At 32.9% G+C, this 25569-nt stretch overlaps 4 protein-coding genes and 1 long non-coding RNA gene across 7 annotated transcripts; 3 read left to right on the plus strand and 2 right to left on the minus strand.

Annotated features, from left to right (window-relative positions):
* Positions 1–5981: 5981 nt before the first annotated feature.
* On the minus strand, positions 5982–7609 carry LOC148173094 (uncharacterized). Of its 2 annotated transcripts, XR_015770291.1 has the most exons (4): positions 7497–7602; positions 7109–7448; positions 6133–7055; positions 5982–6070 (listed from the first exon to the last, which is right to left on the minus strand). It is a non-coding gene; the product is annotated as an uncharacterized LOC148173094 (long non-coding RNA). The 2 variants fall into 2 exon arrangements; XR_015770290.1 differs by lacking the exon at positions 5982–6070 and having other exon boundaries at positions 6698–7055; positions 7497–7609.
* Positions 7610–7728: 119 nt separating this feature from the next.
* Positions 7729–11238, plus strand: LOC148173095 (nonsense-mediated mRNA decay factor SMG7-like). The gene is made up of 10 exons (XM_088039446.1): positions 7729–7958; positions 8006–8222; positions 8269–8543; positions 8593–9155; positions 9216–9359; positions 9410–9605; positions 9652–9776; positions 9882–10096; positions 10181–10882; positions 10928–11238. Exons 1-10 carry the CDS (start codon positions 7927–7929, stop codon positions 11147–11149), a joined length of 2691 nt encoding a protein of 896 aa, XP_087895572.1. The 5' UTR covers positions 7729–7926; the 3' UTR covers positions 11150–11238.
* Positions 11239–12160: 922 nt separating this feature from the next.
* Positions 12161–13345, plus strand: LOC148173096 (venom allergen 3-like). The gene is made up of 7 exons (XM_088039333.1): positions 12161–12307; positions 12365–12483; positions 12538–12616; positions 12665–12816; positions 12865–12968; positions 13024–13104; positions 13182–13345. The coding sequence occupies exons 1-6, from the start codon at positions 12223–12225 to the stop codon at positions 13073–13075; spliced, it is 591 nt and encodes a 196-aa protein (XP_087895459.1). The 5' UTR covers positions 12161–12222; the 3' UTR covers positions 13076–13104; positions 13182–13345.
* A 1546-nt stretch (positions 13346–14891) lies between these two features.
* Positions 14892–16051, plus strand: LOC148173097 (venom allergen 3-like). Its single transcript, XM_088039160.1, has 6 exons — positions 14892–15212; positions 15281–15399; positions 15447–15525; positions 15579–15733; positions 15778–15875; positions 15925–16051. Exons 1-6 carry the CDS (start codon positions 15134–15136, stop codon positions 15959–15961), a joined length of 567 nt encoding a protein of 188 aa, XP_087895286.1. The 5' UTR covers positions 14892–15133; the 3' UTR covers positions 15962–16051.
* A 2195-nt stretch (positions 16052–18246) lies between these two features.
* On the minus strand, positions 18247–24200 carry LOC148173098 (salivary antigen-5-like). 2 transcript variants are annotated; one of them, XM_088039379.1, is made up of 8 exons: positions 24072–24200; positions 20660–20751; positions 19985–20103; positions 19854–19938; positions 19618–19808; positions 18681–18781; positions 18536–18630; positions 18247–18480 (listed from the first exon to the last, which is right to left on the minus strand). In XM_088039379.1, exons 2-8 carry the CDS (start codon positions 20745–20747, stop codon positions 18347–18349), a joined length of 813 nt encoding a protein of 270 aa, XP_087895505.1. In that variant the 5' UTR covers positions 20748–20751; positions 24072–24200; the 3' UTR covers positions 18247–18346. The 2 variants fall into 2 exon arrangements, with proteins under 2 accessions (XP_087895505.1, XP_087895504.1); XM_088039378.1 differs by having other exon boundaries at positions 20660–20762.
* Positions 24201–25569: the final 1369 nt, after the last annotated feature.

Raw genomic sequence — 25569 nt, forward strand, 5'->3', positions numbered from 1 at the left:
CACTATGAAAAATAGTGCATTATGAAAAAAAGCCATTTTCTTATTATTCAATTTTAACATGTTGTAGAGAAAAAATTTAGGATAAACAGTCGTATTTGTTTAGAAAAGTGTGTCTACAGTAGACCTTTGATTATCCGAAAATTAACTTTAATGATTTTGGTTTTAAATTCTGCCGTTTTATCTAGCTTAGCAAAAATATTTTAGAATTGTGTCTAGATCTACAGCTAGCTAGTGCAGACAATAAAGTTGCTAGCTCAAATTAATAGTATTATCGACAAAGAAGTCATCGCAGTTTTCACAACTAAGTGCTCTAAAAGCTTTTCAAACAGCATAAAAATCATAGAACAGCGCAGCCAGGATATAGAGGAACATTGTAACAAAAAGTAGAAATAACAACTTTAAACACTTCTGTGTACCACAGCTAAATAAATATCTTCGATGTTTTAAAATTATAACTGTCGTTTTTTTCCGAAATTTTGATTATTCGAAACATTCTCGGATCACGATTTTGGATAGTCGTAAGTCTACTGCATGTATCTTAGTCTAATAAGAAGTTTGCTTTATAATAGATTCTACTGTCTTTTGCTGATTATGTTTTATAACATAACAAATGTGTTTTCTGAAGTTGTTCATTCATGCAGCAGATAATTGTAGTTTTATCATTTATTTGGTTTTTCGCTAAAATTCCGGATTACATCAATCAGATTATGTCAATTGCATGTCGAATTAAAAAAAAAATTGAATTGTATAGAAGATACATATAAAAGATTTCTGTACTCAAATCCCAAATTTTTTCGATAGCTTAAAATGTTTTACCATTTTATATTTAAATGTAAATGTAAATATTTCTGGGAAAAAGCTGAGGGAACAATATTAGAGCCCTTGAAAAATTTTACATTGTAAAAATGGTGACATTTTTTTATTCTTCTGAATTCCGGAATCAAAATGAAATAAAAAACGCAATATGTACTTAAATCTCTTGTATGTCTGAGAACAGCACAAAAAATACTAATTATGAAGTTACATATTAAAATTCTAAACGAAAATAATATAATCATTATTGTTAGCAGCTATTGAATAATCACCTGACGTAACTCACTAGCGAGAAGTTTTTTAAAGTTGTGCCGTGTCTTACTAAATAATTGAGTAAGTTATAAGACTACAATACAAGTTTTTTCCAAATTTTTGCGTAGTAGCAGAAGCAGCTTAGTACATATTTCCTAATTATTAAGACCATTTAATAGCTAGTTAAAATTATAAAGTGATTTAAAGTATGTGCTTCAAAAGAAACCCGTTTTCTCTAAATTTTTATGTTTGAAAAAACTAACCTGCAACAACAAAAACATAAGGTAACATAAGAAAAAAAAAGATAACATTTTAGTTTTTATAAATAAAAAAGACAAAGAAGAATACAAATCAATATGTATAAGGACTTCTAAAAAAAATGTTTGTAGTTTTGATCAAATGTATTATTTAAAAAAATTAGTAAAATTGTCTAAACTAAACTATTTTTAAACAAGTTTATTGAACTTTTTTAGTTTAAGGGTCTACGAGCCTGCCCGAAAATTTCGTGTTTGAAAAGTATGCAACTTTAACAACACCTTTGATTGACAGCTGCCAAAAGGGATTACCGAGGATTTGGTAATGAGGGAATCATAAACTTTATGGAAACGGTCGCTTGACCTGCACATTTCTTAAGAAACCCAGCGGTTGGAACAATAAATTCGTGTTGGACGAAAGATGAGTTAAAATATCAGGATTTGAGTTTCTCTGCGTTTTGAGCTTGTGAAATTTCTGGTTCTAGTAGACAAAAATTTTACGGGCGTAATTTTTTTTCAATTAATGGAAAATGTATGTATAAAATCCCCAAATTTCCAGTTCCCATAGTACGTAATGGAAGAATGTTTTTTTAATTGAAAAATGTAATTTTCGTAAATGTGATCCAAAATTTTTCCTCACTGGTCGCCGGGGAAATTTTAAAATTACTTATTATTTTAATATTTTTATTTGAGAAAAACGCATTTTTTTTTTTTAACCAAACCTTTTACCTGACACATGAGTTTTTGGACCTTTTAGACTCTGTTGTTTTCTGTGATTTAAAAGTTAACTCTTCATAATAATACATCTCACTAATCAATAAAAATACCTAATTAATACCCTAATTAATATTTTTTAAGCCAGAACCACTCAGCAAAAGCAAAATTGGCGTTTAATGTTATTATGCAAAAAAACTATTTTTTAAAAAATCTGAATCCACTTGTGTCTTTAATTGTACGAATTTTACACAATGATCCTCGTCTCTAATCTTACCTGCTACCGGTGGATTTTATAGGTTACCAATAAGACAATTAGCTTTCAAATATGTCGAAGCTAACACCACAATTTTCATTTCAAGAAAAGACTGTAAAACCCAAAACCTATAAATAAATACCTTGAAAAAATATTTAAATTCTTTCAATTTTTGGATACTTGTGTTTTTGACTGGGCTCGACTTGTAAATCAATGTACTTTTTTAAATTTCTAGAGTTTTATCGATTAAAGTTCAATGTTGTTTTTTGATGTTTTGCTAGAAATACGGGTTTTTGTTGAAAAAAATGCATAGAAAATAGGAAAATGACTAAGAAAACTAGGCATAATAATCTAAGTTAGAATATATCATATATTTAACTACTTATTGTTTCAACATATAGTGTATTAACTTAAAAAAATGTATGTTTGAATAAAAAATAAGTACCTTCAACTTTTAACTTTTTTAAAAACAAGGGAAAGTCTGAAAAATATACTTGAAAAGGTAAAATCTCTAATTTTGAGTGTTTTTGAAAGGGAAATTCGCTTCGCTCATGGAGATTTTGTCCGAAATTTGTTTGAACGAAACCGTATTCATTTTTGTTCTGAAGTAGCCCAACAGAAAAAACAGGGTAAAAAGACGAATTTTAAGTATTTTTAAATGGTAACTTTTCTTGGCCGAAACCGTATTCACGTTTGATAAAACAAGATATATTTCTTAAAATTTTGACTTTTTTAAAAAGGGTGACTTCGAAAAACCGAGCGAATTCTTTAAAAATTTTAACTTTTTAAAAACTTTTGAAAACCAGAGTAAAAGCATTAAAAACAAAGTGTTCTGAGAGGGCCTACTAGTACAAAATTCAAAACAGGGTAAAATCTTTGAAAACAGGACAAAAGACGAATTTTAAGTATATTTAAATTGTAACTTTTCTTGGCCGAAACCATATTCATATGTGTGCTGAAGTGGCTCCATAGAAAAACTGAGCAAAAAAGGCAAATTTTATCTTTTAATTAAGAAGACTGTTAAAATAGGACTAAACTGCTTAAAAAACAAAGTATTTCGAAAAACCGGGCAATTTCTTTAAAAAATTTAACTTTTTAAAAGCTACTTTGAAAACCAGGCCAAAACCGTATTCATTTTTGTTCTGAAGTAGTCCAACAGAAAAACAGGGTAAAAAGACGAATTTTAAGTGTTTTTGAAAGAGAAATTTGTTTGGACCAAACCGTATTCTTGTTTGAAAAAACGGTGTATTTTCCTTGGAATGTTGACTTTTTAAAAAAAGGGTGACTTCGAAAAACCGGTCAAATTCTTTAAAAACTTTAACTTTTCAAGTTAGTTTGAAAACCAGGCTAAAAGCATTAAAAATGTGTTGTGTTCTGAGGGGGCCTACTAGTACAAAATTCAAAACAGAGTAAAATCTTTGAAAACAAGGTAAAATTCCTAATTTTAAATGTTTTTAAAAGGGAAATTTGTTTGTACGAAACCGTATTCACGTTTGATAAAACAGGATATACTTCTTAAAATTTTGACTTTTTTAAAAAAGAGTTGGAAAAACCGGACAAATTCTTTAAAAAATGTTAATTTTAAAATATACCTTAAAAACGGGAGTCTTTTCACGATTTTTCTGCTTTTCTGTTAACCCTTGAAAATCGGGGTGTTTTTCTTAAAAAGTAGCTGTGTTCTCAAGGGGCCATCTTAGTAGTTTAATTATACGAATTTTAAAAGCAATTAAAAATGTATTTCGGAAAACCTATAAATAAATATCTTGAAAAAATATTTAAATTCTTTCAATCTTTGGATACTTGTGTTTTTGACTGTGCTCGACTTGTAAATCAATGTACCTACTTTTTTAAATTTCTAGAGTTTTGTCGATTAAAGTTGGTCAGTTGCTTTTATCAAACTTGCACGTCAGCAGTTTTTGACAAAATTTGGTGTTTGGGAATAAATTGTGTTTTTGATAATTTTTATCAACACCAAGATTTGAGCCAACAATTTTATTAAAAAACGGTGATGAAAAATATTAGGAATAGTTCCGAAAGTAAAAATGTAAGTAGCGGTTTTAAGTCAGAATTATCGGATAAAGTTTTTGAAATAGAAAATGTTCCCAATAATACACATTTTATAATTGCGGAAAAAAGGTCTTCTAATTTCAAACTGGAAAATACGAAATGTAAAATTAATGCGTAAATAACAAAATTTTGTGTGAAAAACAGTGAATTATACCGAGTCCGGCAACAGTAATAATCACCCTCAAAATCGTTTTTAGTTTCAAAAATAAATATTTGCAATTTTGCATTCGCTTTATCAAGCTTAACAATCTAAAGCAAAAATTTGCGATGCGTTAGAAGAGTAATTTTTAGCGATGTTTGAGTTTTTGCGTAAATACTCGCGAATTGTTTTTTTAACATAACTGTGACCAGCTTCATCTTAAATTTAATGTAACTGAGCATAATTTGCTGTTTTAACAAGTTAGTTTTTAAAACTATGACGGACAGTGGCAAACTACATCAATTTTTTACAAGTCACTTCAATTTTGATTAACGTTGATTGTTGCACTTTTTGGATACTAAATAGAAATAGTTAATTATTTACATTGAAAAATAAGAACTTAGGGCCCGATTTTAAATCAGTGGCGTAAAATTGCGTTGTCGCAGTTGAAGATACCTTTGCTCCCTACCATCGCTAAAGAATTATTTACAATGTCAGGATTAATATGAAGGTTTACTGCCTTAATTACTTAAATATTTTTAACACATTTATATTAAAATATATATATATATATATTGAATGGTTCCAAAAACCCTCACAAATAGATAAAAATTACACTTTTAAGGCGTCGCGACGCCAAAACTATCGGTGATAAAGAACAAGTTTTTGCGTCATCTTTTAGAGCTTCTTCGATTATCCATTAGAGTATGTAAATTTTTAAAATTTTATCTCTAAGACAATTTTGGGGGTGACCACAAATGTTGCCGGACCCTGTATCAGAGATAATAAAATATTATTTCTCAATACACTAGCTACAAGTACCTTCGATATTTGTTGCCGAGAGCGACCAGTTGGGTCTTTACCTGCTTTTACCCGATAGCAGTTTATTACAATTGGGCGGAACGTCAGTGACCCCCTAGTGAGCGGTCGTAAATCATGAGATTTGCATAAGATAATTTGCGTTAGTTGTACTGTTGGTTGCCTATTTTTGATTTGTTTTTTTATTAATAACTTCAAAATTATAGCATAATGACAAAAACAAAAATGTCACCTCCATAGAGGTTTTAATTCTCCACATGTTGGTATTTTTTTTAACTTCGTAGGTTGCTTCATATTCCTTAAAAACGAAAAATGGGAATTTCAGTTTTTAATTAATTAAAGTCAAATTTTTCACTTTTTCAAAATTCGAAGATGTCACCTCCATAGTAAGGTCACTAGATCAAATTGTCTGTTTTATAAGGTACCGCTGTTAGTGACAAAAAGAAAGACAACGATATCTTCTGTCTATCTCTACATGCGCACTAAATTTAAATGTTGTTTGTGTGGACACATTGCTTTATGAACTGTCAATTCTTGTCAAATATCGTTTGTAATAAAATGGTTTGAATGTGCGATTTCTCAACACGAATCGTTATGGTGTATTCGTTTCCTCCGCCGTAAGTAAATACTATTTGATGTTTTATGTACGACGACTTTCCACAAATTTCAGAAAACTCCAAATAGAAGGTAGATGGAAGCCCTATCGAAGCCGACAATCATTGTGACATTGGTTAAGCAGTACGTAATGGGGGAATACTAAAATTGGTTTTTGTATATGAACCCTTGAGTACTTCTTATAAGATTATGGAATTTTGTACCTGTTAGTTTACGAATTCCGTGAACTAAATTTAAATAATGTTCCCCCAATTTGTCTTCAATCGCTTTTGTGTTTCAATAGCCCCAATACCAACATGAACTTGTTGCATTCAGGCGAATAACTCGTTCATCTTATTGTTATTATGAGTTGAAAATCAAATCTATGGGCAAGAAAATGGAAGAAGCAAGACCACTCACATGTGGTACATCACAAAACCTGCGTTATGGACAGAAATATTATTTCAAATGCCTAAAACACAAGCAATGATATTGTAAAGTGTAAGTATATCGGCCTCAACGGTAAACGTTCTCAAAATGTGTTGTAGGACCAACTGACTGCTATCCTTAATGTAACAGCGGGGCCTCATAAACTAGCAGGTGGACAAGACACAGTCATTGCACTCATCACTTGAACAGTGCAGATACACAGTCACATGAGGAAGACACACCATCGCTTTCAACATGAGCGGCAGAAGATGGTTGGTTTGAAGGCGCTGCTACTTCCTCATAATGAATGTGAAAACTGAAAATGCAATGGGACATGAAATATACATAAGATATGCAAAACTGGTTCTATAGTTTAATGTGGCCTACGAAGGTCCTTAAACGCATTCAAATGGTCTCCTGTAGTGTTAAAAATAGATGTAATTTTGTATTTCAGGGTGATTTAAGTAAATAATTTTAACATAACCTTAATATTTGTTCTTGATATTCATTCATTTTGTTGCAGTTGTTTTGCATAAACTCATTCAAGATCTTAAACATGTCTACTTCTTCAAACTTGTAAATTCTTTCTTCTTAGTAGCCCCTTTAAAATATCTCATGTACTTCATTTTCTGCTCATGTACTTGCTACTTCCATTTGTGCAATGCTTTCTCTCAGTTACTTTAACATCTCATCATTGTTACTACATCGTCGGGAGAAGCTACAATATAATAAGTGCTAATAGCATATTCTAATTAGGGCGTTACTGCATACAGGTCGAATCGTTGGAGATTAGAAAAGACAGTGCTTGAAGTCCGAGACCGTTTCTGAGTGTTGCACCTCCTTAACGTGCTAAAATGGAATCGGTTCTAATGTCGGTTCGCTCACCTCTTACGTATTCACATAGTCTGTTATAATGTTGGAACCAATTTTCTTTTTGTACCCACGGTTAATTTAAGTGTATTTTAAACAAATAAATTTAAGATAACCTTAAATTTTGTCAATGACAAATTTTACGTCAACAATTTTATGACAATTCCCTAGAATCTTGCGTCTCGTTCTAACCCATTGATTTATGGACTATGTCTGTCTCTCTTGAATTGCGCACTGAAAACTAACAGCGGTACCTTATAAAACAGACACTTTGATCTAGTGACCTTACTCCATAGCTCTACCTGAGACGCATACATACAGAGGTCGAGCGATTTTTCAAAGTCCAAAATGCGCTTCAAAAACGAAAAATCGTAAGCCATATACGGGTATATGCGTAGCGTAGACCCTTAATCTGAACTCGAGAGTTCGAAGTTTGAAATTTTAATCTTTTTACATTTTGTTTGCGTCACATTGGCAATGTCGTTTCATCACAATTCAACCAATAAAAACACGTTATTTAGTGAAATGTCTGCACACTGCGCAAGCTCAAAAAACAGTGACTGACACATGTCAAAGTAATCAATTTAACCTCAAAACTGGAGTTTTTCTCTACATTTTTAGTTATTTAATGATTTATAAATGATTTAGTGATGTGCCTTTCACTTTCTATGATATGCGACGAGTCTGCGTGACCGTAAATCTTGAGAACACCACTAAAAATGGGTTACAAAGCCGCAGTTCAAATACTCAAGTAAACATTTTCTTTATTATTATTTTTTTCCTGTAAAATTGTTTCAGGCAAGCCGAAGATTTGAAAACTCGTGTATTGAAGAAAAGCGATTTGTTATCAGACGCCCAGGCATGGACAGACCAGCAAAAACTGCAAACAATTTACCATCAAGCACTTGTACTAGACTTAGAATATGCTCTTGATAAGAAAGTAGAACAAGATTTGTGGAACATTGGTTTTAAGAATCATATTTCGGTTTTACAGGAACTGACTCGTGATAAAAAAGTATGATTTAGTCACATTAAGAAGTGTTTTATATGAGATTTTTTAGAATGCACGGCGATCTGAGTGTCAGGCTTTGTTAACGTGGTGTTTAGAAGCCGCGTCGGGCTTTTATCTGACTCTTTTACACGAACTGTGTAATGTTTTTGATATTGACTTGCCTTTTAGAAGACGTGGAAACTGTTATGGAGAAACCACTCTTTCTGCAGATCTAAATCTGCCCCAGTCGTCGTCATGCGTTTATATTTGTCAGTACTGTTTAGTACACTTAGGTGATATCGCTAGGTACAGAAATCAAAGAAAACAAGCGGAAAACTTTTACAAGTAAAATCGAAATTACGTCGCTTCAGTTCTGTAATGTTGTTTTTCACAGACAAGCTATATTAGTTTCTCCAACTAGTGGGCACCCATATAATCAGTTGGCTCTATTGGAAGCCAGTCAGGGGGATAAACTATCTACAGTTTTTTACTACATCAGAGGCATTGCCGTCAAAAATCCTTTCCCAGCATCAACAACAAACCTCCTAAGCACTTTGAACTTAGCCATTGACAAAGAGAGTCCTTTAGATAAAGTCTACAGCAAGATCACAGTAAACGAGTTCATCCAGATATTCCTATGCACCCATGCTCTGCTTCACACTGCCACAGATCTAAACCAAGCAGAGTTAGGCGTCAAAAGTTTGAACTCCACAATGACTGCCCTCGTCGCAACACAGAGTTTCACCAGCGAAAAACTCATCAAAATCACGGCGATTAACTTGTACGCACTGAAACACGTCACTTCTACGAGTTTAAGAGATGAGTTGACTCAGGATGAAAAAGATGTGAGGCAACACATTTTGGATCTTTTAGCGGGGTCGCTCAGCGCTTTTTTGATTCCTGTTCATACTCTGAAGAATGACGAGAGTTTGTTGGATTATTATGCTCTTCCTGCGGGTAATAAAGCGGACATGCTAAACAGTTTTCAGTTTTTACTCTATGGGATTTATTTTTCAGTGAAATTGTTAACTTACTGGATAAGAAACGAACCTGACGTTCTTCAAGAGGTCGTTTTTACCAATAGACTACAGATTTGGCCGAGTCTGTGTAAACTCCTAAACAACGTGCAACCATTTTTGAAAGACTTTGATCACTCAAAATGTAAGTTCGTATTTATTAGAGTATTCTGAGTTTCATTATGTTCGCTTCAGATACGAACACGCCTCTTTTTGAAGACAAAATACTCCAAGGATTCCGGCCTCTGTTGAAAAACTTCAAAGAACTTAATTTTAAAGAGGAAGACGCGGTTGACGAAAAAACGGAAAAACTGATCAGGATGAGAAAACTGCTGGATTTCGGATTGTTCGTCAGCGAATTAGACGTTAACAATGCGAAATTAATAACAAAGTGGGTTTAAAGCACAAAAAATATGTTTCTAGATTACGTTTTTCAGGACTGAAGATGAAGGGAATGTTTCTTTTGAACCAGGTTGCATGCAACCGGATCCTACGAACGATTTGTTGGAAGAAATGAAGTCGTTCCACATCACAGACGTGGCCATTATTTCAAATAAAAAAGGTATACTAGTATTATGTAACGAGGACAAAAAGTAGCACATTTTTACTTGTGCAAATTTAGATTCCCTAGTTGCATAATTTTTATCAGTAAATATGTTTGTTTAAGGTTTAGAGAAACGCGGTGGTATTTTGAAACCGCAAGGCTCTTTAGAGAAGTCTCGCGAAGAACGAGAATTCTTATCCACAGGCGAGTCTAACTTGATGTCAGACTTGAGCCCCTCCACTCCATCCACCATCAAAAAAGATACTTTAAAAATTAAAAGGTCAAAACAAAACATCGCTCTTCAATCAATTTTCAAGAAATTAGAAGAAAACAAACAGGTGAGTGCGTTGTCTGAGCCACAAATGTACCAACGTTGAAAATATAACAATAGCACCAATTTTGTCTCCTTGTTAAAATTCCAGGTCAAGTTTAACGTCGACGAAATCAAAGATAAGGATAATAAACTCGTGGTTTTTGATTCTAAACCTATTCCTTCGTCTTCATCTAATTTCAATCCTTCTCTTCGTACCCAATCTTTCAATCAAAACCATCCGGCGTTCCCAATTCCGCCCCCGACTCAACCTGACTATTTAAACACACTGCGGAATGTAACAAAGCCGCCGCCTAATCTCAATCAACCGAATAATTTCGTTTTTCCGAAAACTGACGTTCCGCCGCCCCCGAAACCGGTACCACCTCCAATGGTGTATCCTTCGAATTCCCAATCCTTGTTTCATAACACTAATAATAAAGGGAGTTTCGGACCTGGGAGTACCTTCAATCCGACTGTGCATCCAAGAGTGGTACCGCAGTACCAGTTCAACTCGTACGGCGTCCAGAGGGATGAATCCGTACCGAATTCGTCGTGGTGGCCGTCTAATAATTTGCAACAGAACTATCCGAGGAACGACTTTCCAATGAATTATTCGTTCGGTAATAATTCAGGGTACATGCAAGACTACAGTAAGGGACAAACCAACCAAGCCGGGGGTGACATGTTTAATTCCCCCTGGAATAATTTCGGGAGAAACACCTTTCTGGAAAACAATACGAATTTTGATAGCGGCCACGGGATGTCAATGAGGCAAACAATGTTGAAAGAGTCGACAGGACGAGGAGTTAACGTAAGTTAAGAAGAGTCAAATTCAGTAAAAACGTTCAATTTTTAGCCTTCGCATGAAAACAACTTCATGCAGAACTCTACTCATACGCCTGGGTACTCTCTTTTTAATACCAACACTTGGGCACCGAATTTAGTAGGACAGTTGCGGAACCCAAAGCAGGATAACCAGCCTAATCAATTGCCGCAACATTCTTTATTTACAGGGCAAGGGCCGCAGTCTTTGGCGCAGTTGTTGGAGCAGCAGCAGTCACAGAAAAATGATGTTTAGTTATTTTGTATTTTTGTTTATATGTACCTTATAGCTATTAAGTGAAGTTGGTTTAGTGTATTGAAATAAAAAAGTAATTGTTTTATTGACTTGGCGACTATTTCTCGAATTTTTAGGTTTTTTGGAAGTTTTAGGAGTATTAGATTTTTTTTTCTTCTAAGAACTCGGGTCATAGAATTATGACGAATATAAAGCTACAAGTTTTGTATTTTCGGCTATACATTTTTATAGACGGATTCCACTATGTAACAAAAATTATGATGTTATTTTTTTTTGTATTTATCGTTAGAGATTGACGGACTTTTTGATATACCATCATTGGTTTTGTCAAAATGTCGTTATATTGAGACAAAAAAAAATCAAAATTTCTGTTTTCGCTGTTTTCCTCACTGCGAATTAAAAAAGTGAGAACAAGATGACAATGTAATTTATTTGCGGATCTGTTTATCTAAGTAAGGGGGTGTTATATAACAAATAAATAAGTGAAACCCAAAATAATTTTCGCGACGAAACTTTGGGAAGCATTTTGGTCTATTTTGGCATTAAAATTTCCAAATCAGTTATGTCAAGGGTTCAAATTTGTGGAAATCGAGTCGAAAGACATGGTATCTGTGAGTCTTTGAAGTCAATAACATTTACAAATCCCAGTATCTGAAGAACTTCAAGACCATTTCACTAACTGCTTTTTTGAGTTGCTGTTATTTTCCATTTGCTAACAAAAAGGAAAGGAACAAAAATTGTATTTTGAATTTTTAATTCATTGCCTATTTATATTCTTTAAAAAAGAGCCAAATTGCAACTAGATTAACTTAAAATAAAACAGTAAATTATATGACTTTTGTAAAATTTTGTTACACAGTGTTATTATAGCCATAATAAACGTATTTAATTTTTTTGTTGCGAAAATTCCATTCAACGATCTCACCGGTAGTGATTAATTGAATGTGTTTTTGGTAGTCAGGTAGTCAGATAGTGCTATTTGTCTTCGATAAGATTTGATTTGGCAATAAGTATAAACACCGAACTGCTGAATTTCTCGTATTTTTAAGTTCCCAACTCATCACTTTCCCACAATGTTAAAATTCGTCGTAATTTGCCTTCTTTTGGCCATCTTTCTTCCTTTATCTACCTCCTCGAGTTGCAAAAAAAATATAATAGGTAAGCAAGACGTCTACTTAGAACCCACCTAAGCACGTGTAAGTATTATTATTCCAGAGAGCAAATTCAACCACGCCGAGAGATCTTTAATTCTGAAAGCGCATAACCGCATACGCAAGGCTCTTGAAAAGGGTCAAGTTAATGGACAACCGAGAGCTCTCAAAATCCCACATTTGGTAACTAAACCGTCACCGCCGCGCTAAAATCTAAACATGAATTAACATTTCCAGAAATGGGATAGCCGTCTCGCAAAATCAGCTCAGAAAATTGCCAATACGTGCAAATTCAAACACGTGGAAGTGAAGGATGGTACATGATAATGTATGCAAATGAGTTAATATAAATGGAAAATTTCAGCGCGATGGTCCGTGGGTCAAAATTTATACGAATGGTCATCCACAGCACATGTGAAAGGGGTGAATGTAACAGCTGCAATATACTCGTGGATCAACGAGCACAGGTTTTATCATTTCCCGAAGTATACTCGCAAGACTGGACATTACACTCAAGTAATTTTATTGTATTCATTCGCAACTGTTTGATTCATACCATTGAAGGTGATCTGGTCGGGCACGAAATACGTTGGTTGTGGATACACACACTTTAAAACAAAAGGAAAATTTAAATACCATAAATTGCTAGTGTGCAATTACGGACCGGCGTAATGATTTATAACACATTTTCTAATGATTGAGGAAGAATTGTTATTTTTTTAGGGGTAACGTTCAAGGATCGGCACCATACAAGCCTTGGTCGAAGGAATCATGAATCTAATTGCATATTTAAAAATAAACTGAGTGAGTAAAGGTCGTAAATTACACCGATTTTGAATGATTTTTACACGGGTAATTTTATTGTTTTTTTTTTTGTGCAGTTTTACAGAATTTCAAGGATTCTCAACATTTCCTGACTTCCGTAAATAACCATCCCGGCTAACTGTTCACATAGAAATATTTACAGCAAAACCTTGTTATTCTTCTTGTTATTCTTGCGTGAACTGAAAATAATGAGAAGCAACGTAATAAACAGTTTGTAGTATTCATTGTGTTTTTGTCACTTTCACAAACATTAATATACTGTGCTTTAATTTTAATTGGAGTCTTAAATACGATGCGAAATGAGTAATTATTGTAATTTAAAAAAGAATCATTTGGAGTTTTAAGTTTTTGTACCTGCAAGACAACTAAACGTGTCATTATCTGCAACATAATACTGCACGAATAATTATTATTTTAAATTAGACTTTTACATTGTATGCCAAGGTTGGAAAAGATGCATTATATAATGTGAATCTGAAGCATTCATTTCAATGACAGTAAATGCACCCGCGCACTGAAAAATATTTTTCATAAATAACAACAGTAGTAATGAAGGTCGAAAATAATTGTAATAAATGCATCCGAGTCCGCCCTGATGATCTTTTACGTACTGTTTCTGGTATTTCGCAAGACAGGATGAGTAGGTGGAAGCTTTGCTATTATAAGAAGTGGGAAAGCTATGTTTAAGCGATTTCCTGTAAAATGAAAAATTGTTTGGCTGAGATAAGAAAAACGGAAAATCCACGACGAAATATTGATTTAAATTATAAATTTAGTGTTTATTATATTTGATGAATTAGATAGTTAGATATCGTTGGTTTTTAGGAAGCTTATTTTAGTTCCAAATACATAAAATTTAGAAGCAAAAAAAATAAGTGAAATGTAGCTAAGATTTTCTAAATTTGATCCCATTTTTTTTTAATTTGTAGCCGATTTTAAGTCAATTTTGACTTTAATTTGCTGTATTAAAAGTGAACAAATTTTTTTAGCTGCTTTTAGTGGTTTACTGCAAAATTTGTTTGAAAAAATTGAGCTACCGTAATCGTTTTTGACGTTCAAATCGATGGATCTTTATCCATGTATCGATTACAAAAAGCATGTCGAAAATAAGGCTCACCTAAATTGACACAAATTACAGTAAATTTTTTATTTAATGATGCAAAGGGTAATAAAAATGATTTGTGTGGATTGCAGAGAAATTGGATTTGCTTTGTTTGCATAATACGTCTTTGCAAAAAACGGTCATTCTATTTACGCATTTACATATTTAATAATATCGTTTTGTACTTTATAATGGAACGAAGGGTTTTTACGCGTAATTAAAAATAGAAAAACAGTCTAAATCACTTTGTAGTATCGCATGATATGAATCATTAAATAATTGCGATTACAAAGAAACTAGGTGATAAAAATAGCATTGCACAAAATGAATTTTACGACCTCTTGAGAGCAAGTGCACCAATTATTCTTTTAACAGGGCAATTACAAATTAATATTATCATATCAGGATTACGCTAATTGCAATCTGCAAACTACGCCCAACGAACCGCAGGTTTTTCATAAACATAATTTCCTCTTTCACAAACTCTTCGAAACTATTTCTTAAAAGCAATAACAATGACTCAACCAAATCACGTTTGTAGTTCAATACCAATTTTTGTTATCATGTGCAGGTACTCATTGTGACTAACTACTGTACGAATTAATGAACGCCGTCCTTGTGGTATGATTTCGAACGCATGCTTTTGCGATAAAATACAGTAAATCCACCATTGTTCGTGTGTAGTTTTGTGCAGTAATAAAATAGAAATAATTTCCCGGGCGCGTAAAAGAGGAAATAACTCATACGTGCGGGTGGAGATTATGCGACCACATTTAACTTTTATGACACTATCTTTATCATTTCAAAAGTGTTTACTGTTGGATTTCGCGAAAATCCCAAGAAAACGACGCATGGTATAAAACTGGAGGTGTTCAATGAGTCCAGTTAGTTATTACTACACCAGAAATGGCGAATCTTGCCCTAGTTGTTGTTCTTCTTAGCGTCGGCGCTTCGCTGTGTAGCGCCAAATGTGGCCAGCTTTTTGGTGAGTTAATAAATTAATTCGTTTGAAACATTTTTTTAATTTTTATCAAATCGTTTATAATGCGACAGAAAGCAAAGTAAGTAACGCCGAAAAGTCACTAATAGTGGACACCCACAATCACCTCCGGTCTTTGATTTCCCAAGGAAAAGTTCCAGGACAGCCACGAGGAACAAACTTAAAAACCATCGTAAGTAACTCAAATCGTTTTCTACACCAAATTATACGAAATTGTAGAAATGGGACGATAGATTAGCGAAAGAAGCACAAAGAATTGCCAACACGTGCGAATTTCAGCACGCTAAAGTGCGAGATGGTAAAACACGATTTTTATTTTTATTTTGAAAAGGAGTAATTTCTAATGTATAGATCGGTTCGCCGTTGGTCAAAATTTAGGATGGACGGGGTCTTCAGGAAACGCAAAAGGAACAGATTGGAAAGGAATTATCCTTCGTTGGTTTAATGAACACAAAGACTTTAGATATCCAAATTTTTCAAGTGGAGTCACTGGACATTATACTCAGGTAAAGATGATATTTCAGTGTCACGTGTAAATTATTGGGCTTAGGTGGTTTGGGCTGATACTTCTCTCATCGGGTGTGGCTATACGTGGTACCGGAAAAGTTTCTGGTACGAAAAGTTGTATGTTTGCAATTACGGACCTGCGTAAGTTTTGCATTCTTATTTTAATTTTAATAAAATGAGTGTTTTTTAGAGGTAATTACGTGGGACAAGCTCCATACAAGGTATAAGCCATTTCAACTTCATGTACTTGTATTGTATACTATGTATCTATTTTATATTAGCTTTTAATAAAATAATATGTGTTAAATAAAGAAAAACTGCCTTTTAATAAAAGTTATTTCTTATGTGGTGTGCAAATACATAAAAAAGCGGTACACAGTGATAAAATGCAAAATAAAACGCACATAAAATTTATAGAAACTTTTATCAAAATTTCAATTGCCAACATGTCACGATTCAGCAATAAGGTGAAAAATAAGTGCTTTTTAATGTTTTTCAGAAAACGTTTTATGTAACAGTACACCAAACTCATCCATACTTATCTAAAAAATAAGCAAAATAATTAATTCGAAAAAACGTTCTAGTTGGAAATTGCTTCAAATGTGTTTGCTCAGAAAAATTAAATTTAACATAATGTCGCTGTCAGCTAAATTGCGTTTCCAATTGTATAAAAAGAAAACATCAATTGCCATTGACTAAGTCACATGCCATTTTAACATTGAATTATATCTCAAACAAAAATTTAATTTAGCCTCGTATATGTTCCAAGGTTGTTTCAAATTTTGGTATTCCAAAATTTTGCTTTTTTTTGTAATAGTTACATTGGCATATATGCATACCTTGTACATCATCAGAATTGTTTTCTTTAGTACTTATTGCAAGAAAATAACTCATCTCTACTGCACCAATTCTAAATCGGCTAAGAATCCTCTAAGTACTGCTGCACTTACGGAATTTTGAGCTGTTGAGGCTGCGGCAACCGTTGCTTCAAATTTATAAATTGACCTTTAAAGACTACTAATTATTATTTTGATCTTTTTTAATTTACCTCGAGATTGAGCTAAATTCGCAATAAGCTGCATGACCACACTACACAACCAAATTATACTTTTTTTTTTATCTGTGGATGAAATTGGGTTTTACTAATAACCTATATGTTCTTTGAATTCAAAAATGACGTCGGTTTCTCTTACTTATCTCTATTTTTTTTGTTTAAAACCTAAAAATTTGTTAAACAGAAGCTAATTTGACTCAAAGTTGAAAGAGTTACATTTTTTATGTAAAATCAAACTCAAAACTTGCACTTAACTTATAAATTTTAGATTTTTTTTGTCCTTTAGGGTATTATTGGTAAAATTATGTTTACTGAATTTAAAATATGGTATTGATTTTGTTCTACCTTTCACCGTTTTTTGGATTTTGCAAAGAAATTAATTTTTGTCAGAATTTTGTTGAATGCGACTTAACGTAGTTACAAAATTGTAGTTTTTATGGCCCATTGATAAAGGTAACACAAAGCCCGCTAAATTTAAATGTGATATTGTTATTCTTAAAAGATTATTCCTCATTTTCCTGTTTTTATTTTTTTTAATACCAATTATATTGCTACAAAATTGATTCTTCAGTTTTTTTTATCTCTTTGGAGAATGGTAAAACTAAGCTCGCTGAATTCAAATATCACATTGCTTTTGATGTAACACCCTCCATTTTTTGTAAAAAAACTGGAAATATTCCCAGCCTTAGCAATCTCTTTTGCTGATAATAGTTTTCATGACCTCGAATGTGGCACTTATAGGAACTTTAGCATTTCTACTTTGATCTTCCATTCTATACAGCCCCCCACAAATTTAAAACTTAATTTTACAATAAAAATCTGCAAGTACAACTCTGTCGCTGACTCTACTTGTTGTCACTCGTGGTTATTATTATACAGGGTTGTTGCCAAATCCTGTACAACACAAATGTATGCTATGCCCAGCCTTTAATTTAAGTTCTTGATATAAAAAAAAAACAAACAAAAAATTTGAAAAAAAATTCTAAATTGCGTTTACGTAGTCAATTTGATTCAAATTTTTTATTTCAAAAAATGGCGCTACATACGACAAACTGAAGATTTGTCTGGAAGTTTCACGTGTGTTTGGATGTCTTTGAAAATGATAAAATTCGTAATAATAGTCGATTAATATGTGTGGCATTTTTCTGTGGAAAATTTTTGGTGAAACAAAAGGAAATAAATATAATAATACCCCGAAATGGCTTTCAGTCATGTAATTAGATCACAAAAAACTCATTTATTTCGTATAAATTAGGTATGCAGAGGGCAAAACCTGTGTTTTCATTATCACCACAGAATTCTTCACGTTTTGCAATCGAAGTCTATCAGTCCAGCTTTAGAGCTTCAGAGCTTAGCTCATTTCACCAGAGATGTCGCAACACGTCGAAACCTAATTCTCATTAAACTACTTCCTTTAAACAATACCTTTTAATTTGTTTATTTACTTTGTGGCAGTAATATACAGAACTTTATATGTAAAAGCCTACTACAAATATTTGAGCAGACTTTATCACTCCTAACTAACAATTTTGTACACCAATCGATATATGTATAAATATTAACTTATAACATGAAACACATTATAATATCCATTATTTTTGTGGTAAAAGAAAGTATTTGGTTTAGTGTTGTAATTACTGTTGTAACCATAGTACTCGGTGGGTTTTACAAAAGCTTCCCTTATCCCCGCTTCTAAAAAAATTTAATTAGGTAAATCTCATAGCAAATCGCAACATTAAATTAATACCGCATAGACCTGGATAGTTTCTCGACTCTGCAAGACCATATTTCAAGCAGTTCGGATAACCTTTGATGTAAGGTTCCTCTCCGAGAGCGTTACCACTGAAAAAGTAATAGAAATGTAATGAGAATCGAATCAATAACCGAATTACCTTGGCCCGTAATTGCAGACATATTTCTTGGTGTATTTTTGTTTCCCGTCTAAATAAAACGCATAACCACAGCCAATGGTTGCAGTCTGGGCCCAAATCACCTGAAAATAAAATTAAAATCACTACGAGAACAAAATTGAACCACAAACTTGACTCTTTCTTTAAAATCATATTTCTGTTCGGGTAAAACCTTTGTTTCAATAACATTTTATCTATAAAACTTCTTAGACAGTCCAAAAAGGAATTCGATATTTTCCCCAACAATGGAACTCTCTGGCGAATGTGAGATGGCATTATTGAGCTCTCAAACGTTTGCTTTTAACCAGAAGCTAAAGTTATTCAAAATTTGGTTAGAAGTGTCGTTGGGATTATTTACAACATTTACATGTTGTGACACGAGATTTAATTCTTCGGGTCCGAAACAAATTAAAACGTGTTTGGTAAATAAGACATTAAAAAAAGTATAACGATAATCTGCTTGTCCGGATGAAGATGACATAATTTTCACCTGTTGGAATCTGTGATAACGAATGGATTTGAGCATAGTTTCTGCATTACATAAATGCGTTAAATTACAATATTATGGTAATTTTATGGTCACCGTTTCGTATTAGTTATAATTTATGTTCATTCTTTATTTTATCGTTGAATGAATTGATTGGATGTGTGGTGCGGTTGTATGAAGGTGAAGACGCAGCTTTGCGTTTTTACATAATTATAGCACCCTTAAGCTGTTAATATTTTATTATCAACTCATCTAGAAGCTCGTAAAAAACTTTAACTACAATAAAATAAACCGACTTCATGACACAACTACTTATTAACTTATCTCAAATTCAAGGAATAAATCGTTACAAGAGTCTATAAAATATGTTTTTTAACGAGCTCAATTATCAAGCGATTATTTTGTTTATTAAAATATTGTGAAGCCACGAACCTGAGTGTAGTGACCTATTTTCCCAGTTCCCAAACTATTACCACGTCCATGTCTGCTAAATCTGTAACTCGTGTGTTCCCCGAACCATTTCGAAATCGCATCCCCGTACCAGTCGGCTTCCATGTCTTGGTAAGCGTGTGGCGATCTTGTTGTCCATCTTGTGGCAAGATTTTGGCCGACGAAGTAGTTTCCTTCAAAGTAAGGCTAAAACAATTTCTACACAGCCAAGAACTTACCAAAATGTCTCGTGGGGTCATGTTTATACGACGAACACGTAAGTGTGAACTCTTGGGCTTTTTGGGCCAACTGGTCGCTCCAAGTCTAGAAATGAAACTTACAACTTGTTTGAACAGGAGCTGGATTTTACCAATTTTAACATGTTTTCAGCAGGTGGTTGATTGCCGATTTGGCCTGACGCTACAACTTGTCTCATTTTGTTGTGAACATCTAAAATGATTTGTTTATCGTGTTCGGTGACGCCCCCCGCTGGAAAAAAAATTGTTGAATCGCTGTGATGAGGAAAATTTTCTCGAAAGTACGAAAGCGAGTACAATAGCAAATACCTCAAGTTTATAATCTCCCTATCGCGTTGCTTGTAAGAACTCCAATAACTGAGATTTCCACGATGATGGAAATATCTCATCGACATCAAGGTATCTATTATTCAATAATGCTTTTCTTTTGAAATGTAAATGAAACCGTCACGATTCACCCACGCTCCTTGTTCTTCATTCCCAAACAAATTTCTTTATCATGATTGGGTCAATAGGTGCGAACAAGTATAAGTGATGGTTTTCTCTTGTCGAAGACAAATTGTTAAAATGCCGCCATAATTTGTTGATTTACTGACTTCTTAATCCGACGTAATGAAGCTATCAATCATGAGGATAAAAGACATTTCAAGAAACCTTGATGGATCATTAATTTTCATCATGATATTTAACAGTCTATTAAATTGTTGGGTTTCTAATTGAAGACAACGCCATCATTTAATTTGGGAACAAAATTTGATCTTTCTGCACTGATGATGCTGATTACTCACTTATTAAGGTCTTTCCACATTGTGATGAGATGCCTCGGATTAGCAGCAATTCCGTCAGGAGCAGAATTGATGGGATTTTGATCAACATTGTCCTGAAAATAAACTGAAAAACAGATTTTGAATTTTGCGAGATGGCATTTCCAACGTTAGCGAAGGCTAACGCTTAAATTTATACAGTAGTAGCGTTAATTAATCATTTAAAAATTAATTAATAATAATTAAATAGTTTGCATAACCAGTAGAGACAATATAGTTAAATATTTTTATGATCGATAAATAATGTATGATTTCTAAAAATAGACAAGAAGTTTACAATGAATTGGAGTTAACTTTAACAAAATGTAGGTGGTTATTAATAACACGTAAAACTTTATTAATAACTGAAAAATATTGTTAGGAGGTCACAACAAAATTGGAAAATATCAGATGAATATTTGTTTATTGATCGGATTTTGAAACCTGTCGGCAGCTCACCTGTTCTGTCAAAGCTTCTGTTATGTAAACCTGTAATGTTAATAAATTCAACGCTATGCTATGACAATGAAATTTAAGAAGGTTACTTTTTTTGGGCTGTTTATAGGCTAAATTATTATAGTAAAAAAAGACAAAATTATGAAATGTTAATTTTTAGGAGAAACTAATTTTGTTTTTCAGCTTGTAATTTATTATTATTTGTTCATTTAACTGTACTAATTTTCAAAATTATATAGCATAAATGGTCATTTTTACAAATTGGAAAAAATAAAAAATTGGAACATAGTGGAGCTAAAGTAGAGTACTAAATCACAAAATTATCGGATCGAAAAGACAGATTAGGTAAATTTTTGTTTTTAGTAATGCAACATTCTTTAATTAATATCTAGTTGTCTTTAAACTATTTGAATGAAATCTTTGGAGATCATTAACTTGATTTGGTTTATTTACTCTGAAAATTTAGAAAATTATTGAACTGAGAAGACGAATTTTAAAAATTATTATTTGTTAGGACAAACCAAAACTAATCAAATATTTTATTATTTTTTATTTATTTTTAACTGTAACTTTTGTAGATTTTACAGCCACTTCAATCAAATTTGAAACGGAAAACTATTTAAGACAAGTTTACTAGAAGTGCCAAACCATAAAATTATAGGACCAAAAACCCATATTTTGGAAATTTTTGTTTTTAGATCTTCAAAAATCTTTGATCAATATTTAGTTGTCTTAAAAGTATTTGCATCAAATCTGTGAACATTTGAAAATATAGAACTGGAAGAGAAATTATTTGTTTTGTTTTTGATGAACTTAAACTAATCAAAGAGGAAACACATGTTTATTAACTCCGCAATAAATTCGTTGGAGATTCTAAAATTTGGAAAATCGTACACAGAACTGAAGAAAAAAAATTTAAAAAATTGTTTTCTAGCACTTTTAGCGATGTAGTAAGTAAGTAGTGCTAAATTACGAAATAAAAAAGAAAAAAAACAAATTTTTAATATTTATATTTATAGTATTTGCTTTACTGGAAAAATATTATTTGCGACGATAAAGTTTAGTTTCTATGAATAGGTTTTTTCAATTTTTTAAATTGTCTAGTTAAATAATTTTATATTTCATCGCCATCAATGTGTCAATATCACTTTACTTTTATTATACATCATTAATTGACGGATTGAAAAAAATTGACACGTGGAATTGTGAAAACGCTCTCCTCAAAAATTTAATTTTGTGGCGAAATCCTCTTATTTTATTTCGTTCAACTGAGGCATACTTTTGTAGTTTGCGTGGGCTTTGTACGACACAACAGGAGTACAAAATTTTGAATATAGAACTGTCACGAGGCGTGAAAATGACAGATCTGAATCTTTGAAATAGTGACAAATAGGCAGAAGTGCCCAACCATTTATTAATCTGACATGTCTCTTTGAAAGCTTTTTAATTAATTATTGATTTTTCATAAATTTATCAAGATCATACTAATCATACTAAAATACTAATTGACAGTTGGTGAAAATGTGCACATCAAAATTTGGAATATTTAATTGCACGTTAGTGTGCCATTGTTTGTGCATTAGTCGATAGTAAAAAATGTCTCTAAAGAAAAAGTAGGAATGTTGGCTTATATTTATTGCAACCACGTTCGTTTTTCGTCATGAAAATGATAAAAACGTCGTCGCATAAAAAATTAAAATCGGTTTGACATGATACATCCATCTGAGGTATGTTCTTGCATAATATATTAATGACATATGGTAGGGTGAGTGCTATTAAAGCGAATGGAGTTTTCATCCGACGTGCTTTGGAGACAAAAATAAACCTTATGAATTGAATAGAGAGTAATGAAAACCTGGAATTATATCGAGAAGCATGGAACTATTTGAAATCCAGACTTTATGAGTCCTAAAGTCAATATTCCAGACACGAATCTCTCTCTTAACCATGTTACGTTGTGAAAATTGAATCCAGTAACGATAGCATCGTCGGAGAGAGCAGCTCATTTCAGGAAACTGCCAGCCCTGCTGAGATGCAGAGACGCCCCGTCGAGTGCGGACGAATATTGCAAACTAAACAACCAAACGGATACAGAATGACATAAATTATTTACAGGGTGAGTATCGCACATAAACAGCAGTCGACTTTTATTTCGCTTATGCGCGAGACAGCCACGGTTTCGATCAAAAATTAATTTTACGCCAGGAATTTACGCTAACAAATTATCGGCTGTAAAACTTAGATGCCGAGACGATAATCTCATCTATTTTTCTCAGTGTTTTGTGCTTTCAAATATTGATTGCAAAACACGTGTGATTTGTTAACTTTGCTACGCTGGACAAACAAATAACACGAATAATATGTCTTCATTCTAATTACTGAAGATGACTTAAATTTACATAGAAAATTCCTGATCTTCACTCAAATATTGTATGTCAATGCCAACAAAAAACTCATTAGTTGGGTAATTTAACGTCTAAGAATACCGAAGGTAAATTAAAATACAAATTACTGCAATAATTCAAAAATTTTATCCAAACATTTAACTTGCAATTAACTTTTCGTTCGTATTGATCCTAATACGCTTCTGGCGATGAAGGCTCTCCCTGAAAGTTTTTTCTGATGATTATAACAATCCAGTTCTTTTAATACAATAATTAATTCTTTCAACTTAGTGAAGCAAAGTTCTAATTTCTGAATAAACTGATAAGGTAAGTGCAAATTAAATTACAAAACAACCAAGGAATGATACAGAAGATTGCTTATTTTGTGCAGAGTGAGAGACTTCCGCGTCAACTCTCGTAGTTAACACCTCGATGGAATTCTTTTCGGTCGAGAAAATTAGTTTACTTTTCGTATTATTGAAATTTAGTCCTTGTTCAAATTAGAACAATTTACGTCGTTTTTTGTCTTTAAAATTCAGGAGTAATATTCGACTTACCTCGGACATATGTAATCCTGTATAAAAAGAATTGTCTTCACTGCACTTTTAACAAATCACAAAATTTGGCGGTGTCGTCAATCAGTCTGGTTGTGGAAGTTCACTCAAGATAACTCGTTTCTGAACTTATATACCTATATGTATAAGCATAACTAATAGCAAGGACATTCAGAGAAGCTGCAACGTATTGATTTTTAACACTACTACTGTTTTTAGCATCCATAAAAGTGAGCACAAAGTATGAATGGAAAAAGCGTTAATTGCTCAGCTATTTTGCAGAAAATCTGGAGACGTTTACGCAGATTTTCGAAGGCAACAACAAATTAACAGTAACTTGCGCAAATTCTGGGTAAAATTACTTAGTGTACATGTTTATTTGCTTCGCATTTTATTTTTTGTGCTTTTCCCGGCGAGAAATATCCGATAGCTTCCTCACCTTCATGTAACATTTCCGTTGAGGCAACGAAACTTTCTGGATCTGGAGTTAAATTATTAACACCACTTGGCTTCCGACACAGTGATCAATTGACGCAATCTTAGTACCAACAGTTGGGTTTAACATGTTTCCAATTCTCTCAAAATATGCACACTTGTAGCAAAGGCCGAAAGAGAAAAAGTAAATCGACTACTTTGAAATATTTACACCGGTGGGATGTATGGCCAATTTATGGAGAAGAAACATTTGGGGAAGTGAGATTGAAAGGATCACGAAAATCGACGACAAAGAAGAGAAAGGTTTCCGTTACCAGAAACAAATTAAGGGAGAAAATTAGAAGATTGGAAATGTTTGACTTGTTTCCGGGTTTTTAATTCGGTCATTTCAGAAGAATTTGAAACGGCTTGGTACGTCAGTGTTAGTTAATTGACACCTGCACTAATAGGGGTAGATCTGGGTTGATCAGTGGGCGTTCTCTGGCCGATTTAAAATTAAACAAACCTGAAAATTTGATCTGGGTGCTGCCAATAGTTAACTAATTAAGTGAGGACGTGGGAATTGATTTGAACATTGCTCCTGGAAGCCCATTTAACATTTCTAAATTTAATCCCTGCCGCAACGTGTTTTATTGCATTTTTTGCCTGGTTACGTAATCTCGCAACAAAATTTAAATTCACGACAGAAAAATAAATAATAATTACCCATAACTTTTATTATCATCTCTTACGTGCATGTTAATCTCTTCACACTTCTTTCACATGTAAATAGAATAATATCTTGTTTCTGTACACAGTTTCTGTCGTATAATTGGAAAGAAGCAATGCGACCGAAACGAAAAATGCTTATTCAACTCTTCATTATTATTCCGCTACACAGTTTCGATTTTGAAATACATAAATTGAATTATAGCGAATAACTTGTCAACTGTGGGAATTTGAATAGAAACTATTTTAAAATGCAAATTCGCAATCGCATTGTCACATAAAATACGTAAAGTACGAGGTGATTGTGTCTGAGCGTAAACGAGCATCTGGAAAATATTAGATTTAAGTGTGTTCTGTT

Source organism: Gnatocerus cornutus, chromosome 6 (assembly GCF_029298725.1).
Source record: "Gnatocerus cornutus isolate USDA-ARS CGAHR chromosome 6, icGnaCorn1.1, whole genome shotgun sequence".
Classification (NCBI taxonomy): domain Eukaryota; kingdom Metazoa; phylum Arthropoda; class Insecta; order Coleoptera; family Tenebrionidae; genus Gnatocerus; species Gnatocerus cornutus.

Bases quoted from the DNA above. Each gene is read 5' to 3' on its own strand.
- LOC148173097 (XM_088039160.1), top strand. From the start codon at position 15,134: ATGGCGAATCTTGCCCTAGTTGTTGTTCTTCTTAGCGTCGGCGCTTCG. The intron at 15,400-15,446 runs GTAAGTAACTCA...ACGAAATTGTAG, and splicing joins GAACAAACTTAAAAACCATC to AAATGGGACGATAGATTAGC. The intron at 15,876-15,924 runs GTAAGTTTTGCA...AGTGTTTTTTAG, and splicing joins GTTTGCAATTACGGACCTGC to AGGTAATTACGTGGGACAAG.
- LOC148173098 (XM_088039378.1), bottom strand. The intron at 19,939-19,984 runs GTAAAATCCAGC...TTTCATTTCTAG, and splicing joins CTGAAAACATGTTAAAATTG to ACTTGGAGCGACCAGTTGGC. The intron at 18,631-18,680 runs GTAATTCGGTTA...TTACTTTTTCAG, and splicing joins GTCTGCAATTACGGGCCAAG to TGGTAACGCTCTCGGAGAGG.
- LOC148173095 (XM_088039446.1), top strand. From the start codon at position 7,927: ATGGGTTACAAAGCCGCAGTTCAAATACTCAA. The intron at 8,223-8,268 runs GTATGATTTAGT...GAGATTTTTTAG, and splicing joins AACTGACTCGTGATAAAAAA to AATGCACGGCGATCTGAGTG. The intron at 9,156-9,215 runs GTAATAAAGCGG...TTTATTTTTCAG, and splicing joins TTATTATGCTCTTCCTGCGG to TGAAATTGTTAACTTACTGG.
- LOC148173096 (XM_088039333.1), top strand. From the start codon at position 12,223: ATGTTAAAATTCGTCGTAATTTGCCTTCTTTTGGCCATCTTTCTTCCT. The intron at 12,617-12,664 runs GTACATGATAAT...GGAAAATTTCAG, and splicing joins ACACGTGGAAGTGAAGGATG to CGCGATGGTCCGTGGGTCAA. The intron at 12,817-12,864 runs GTAATTTTATTG...ATACCATTGAAG, and splicing joins AGACTGGACATTACACTCAA to GTGATCTGGTCGGGCACGAA.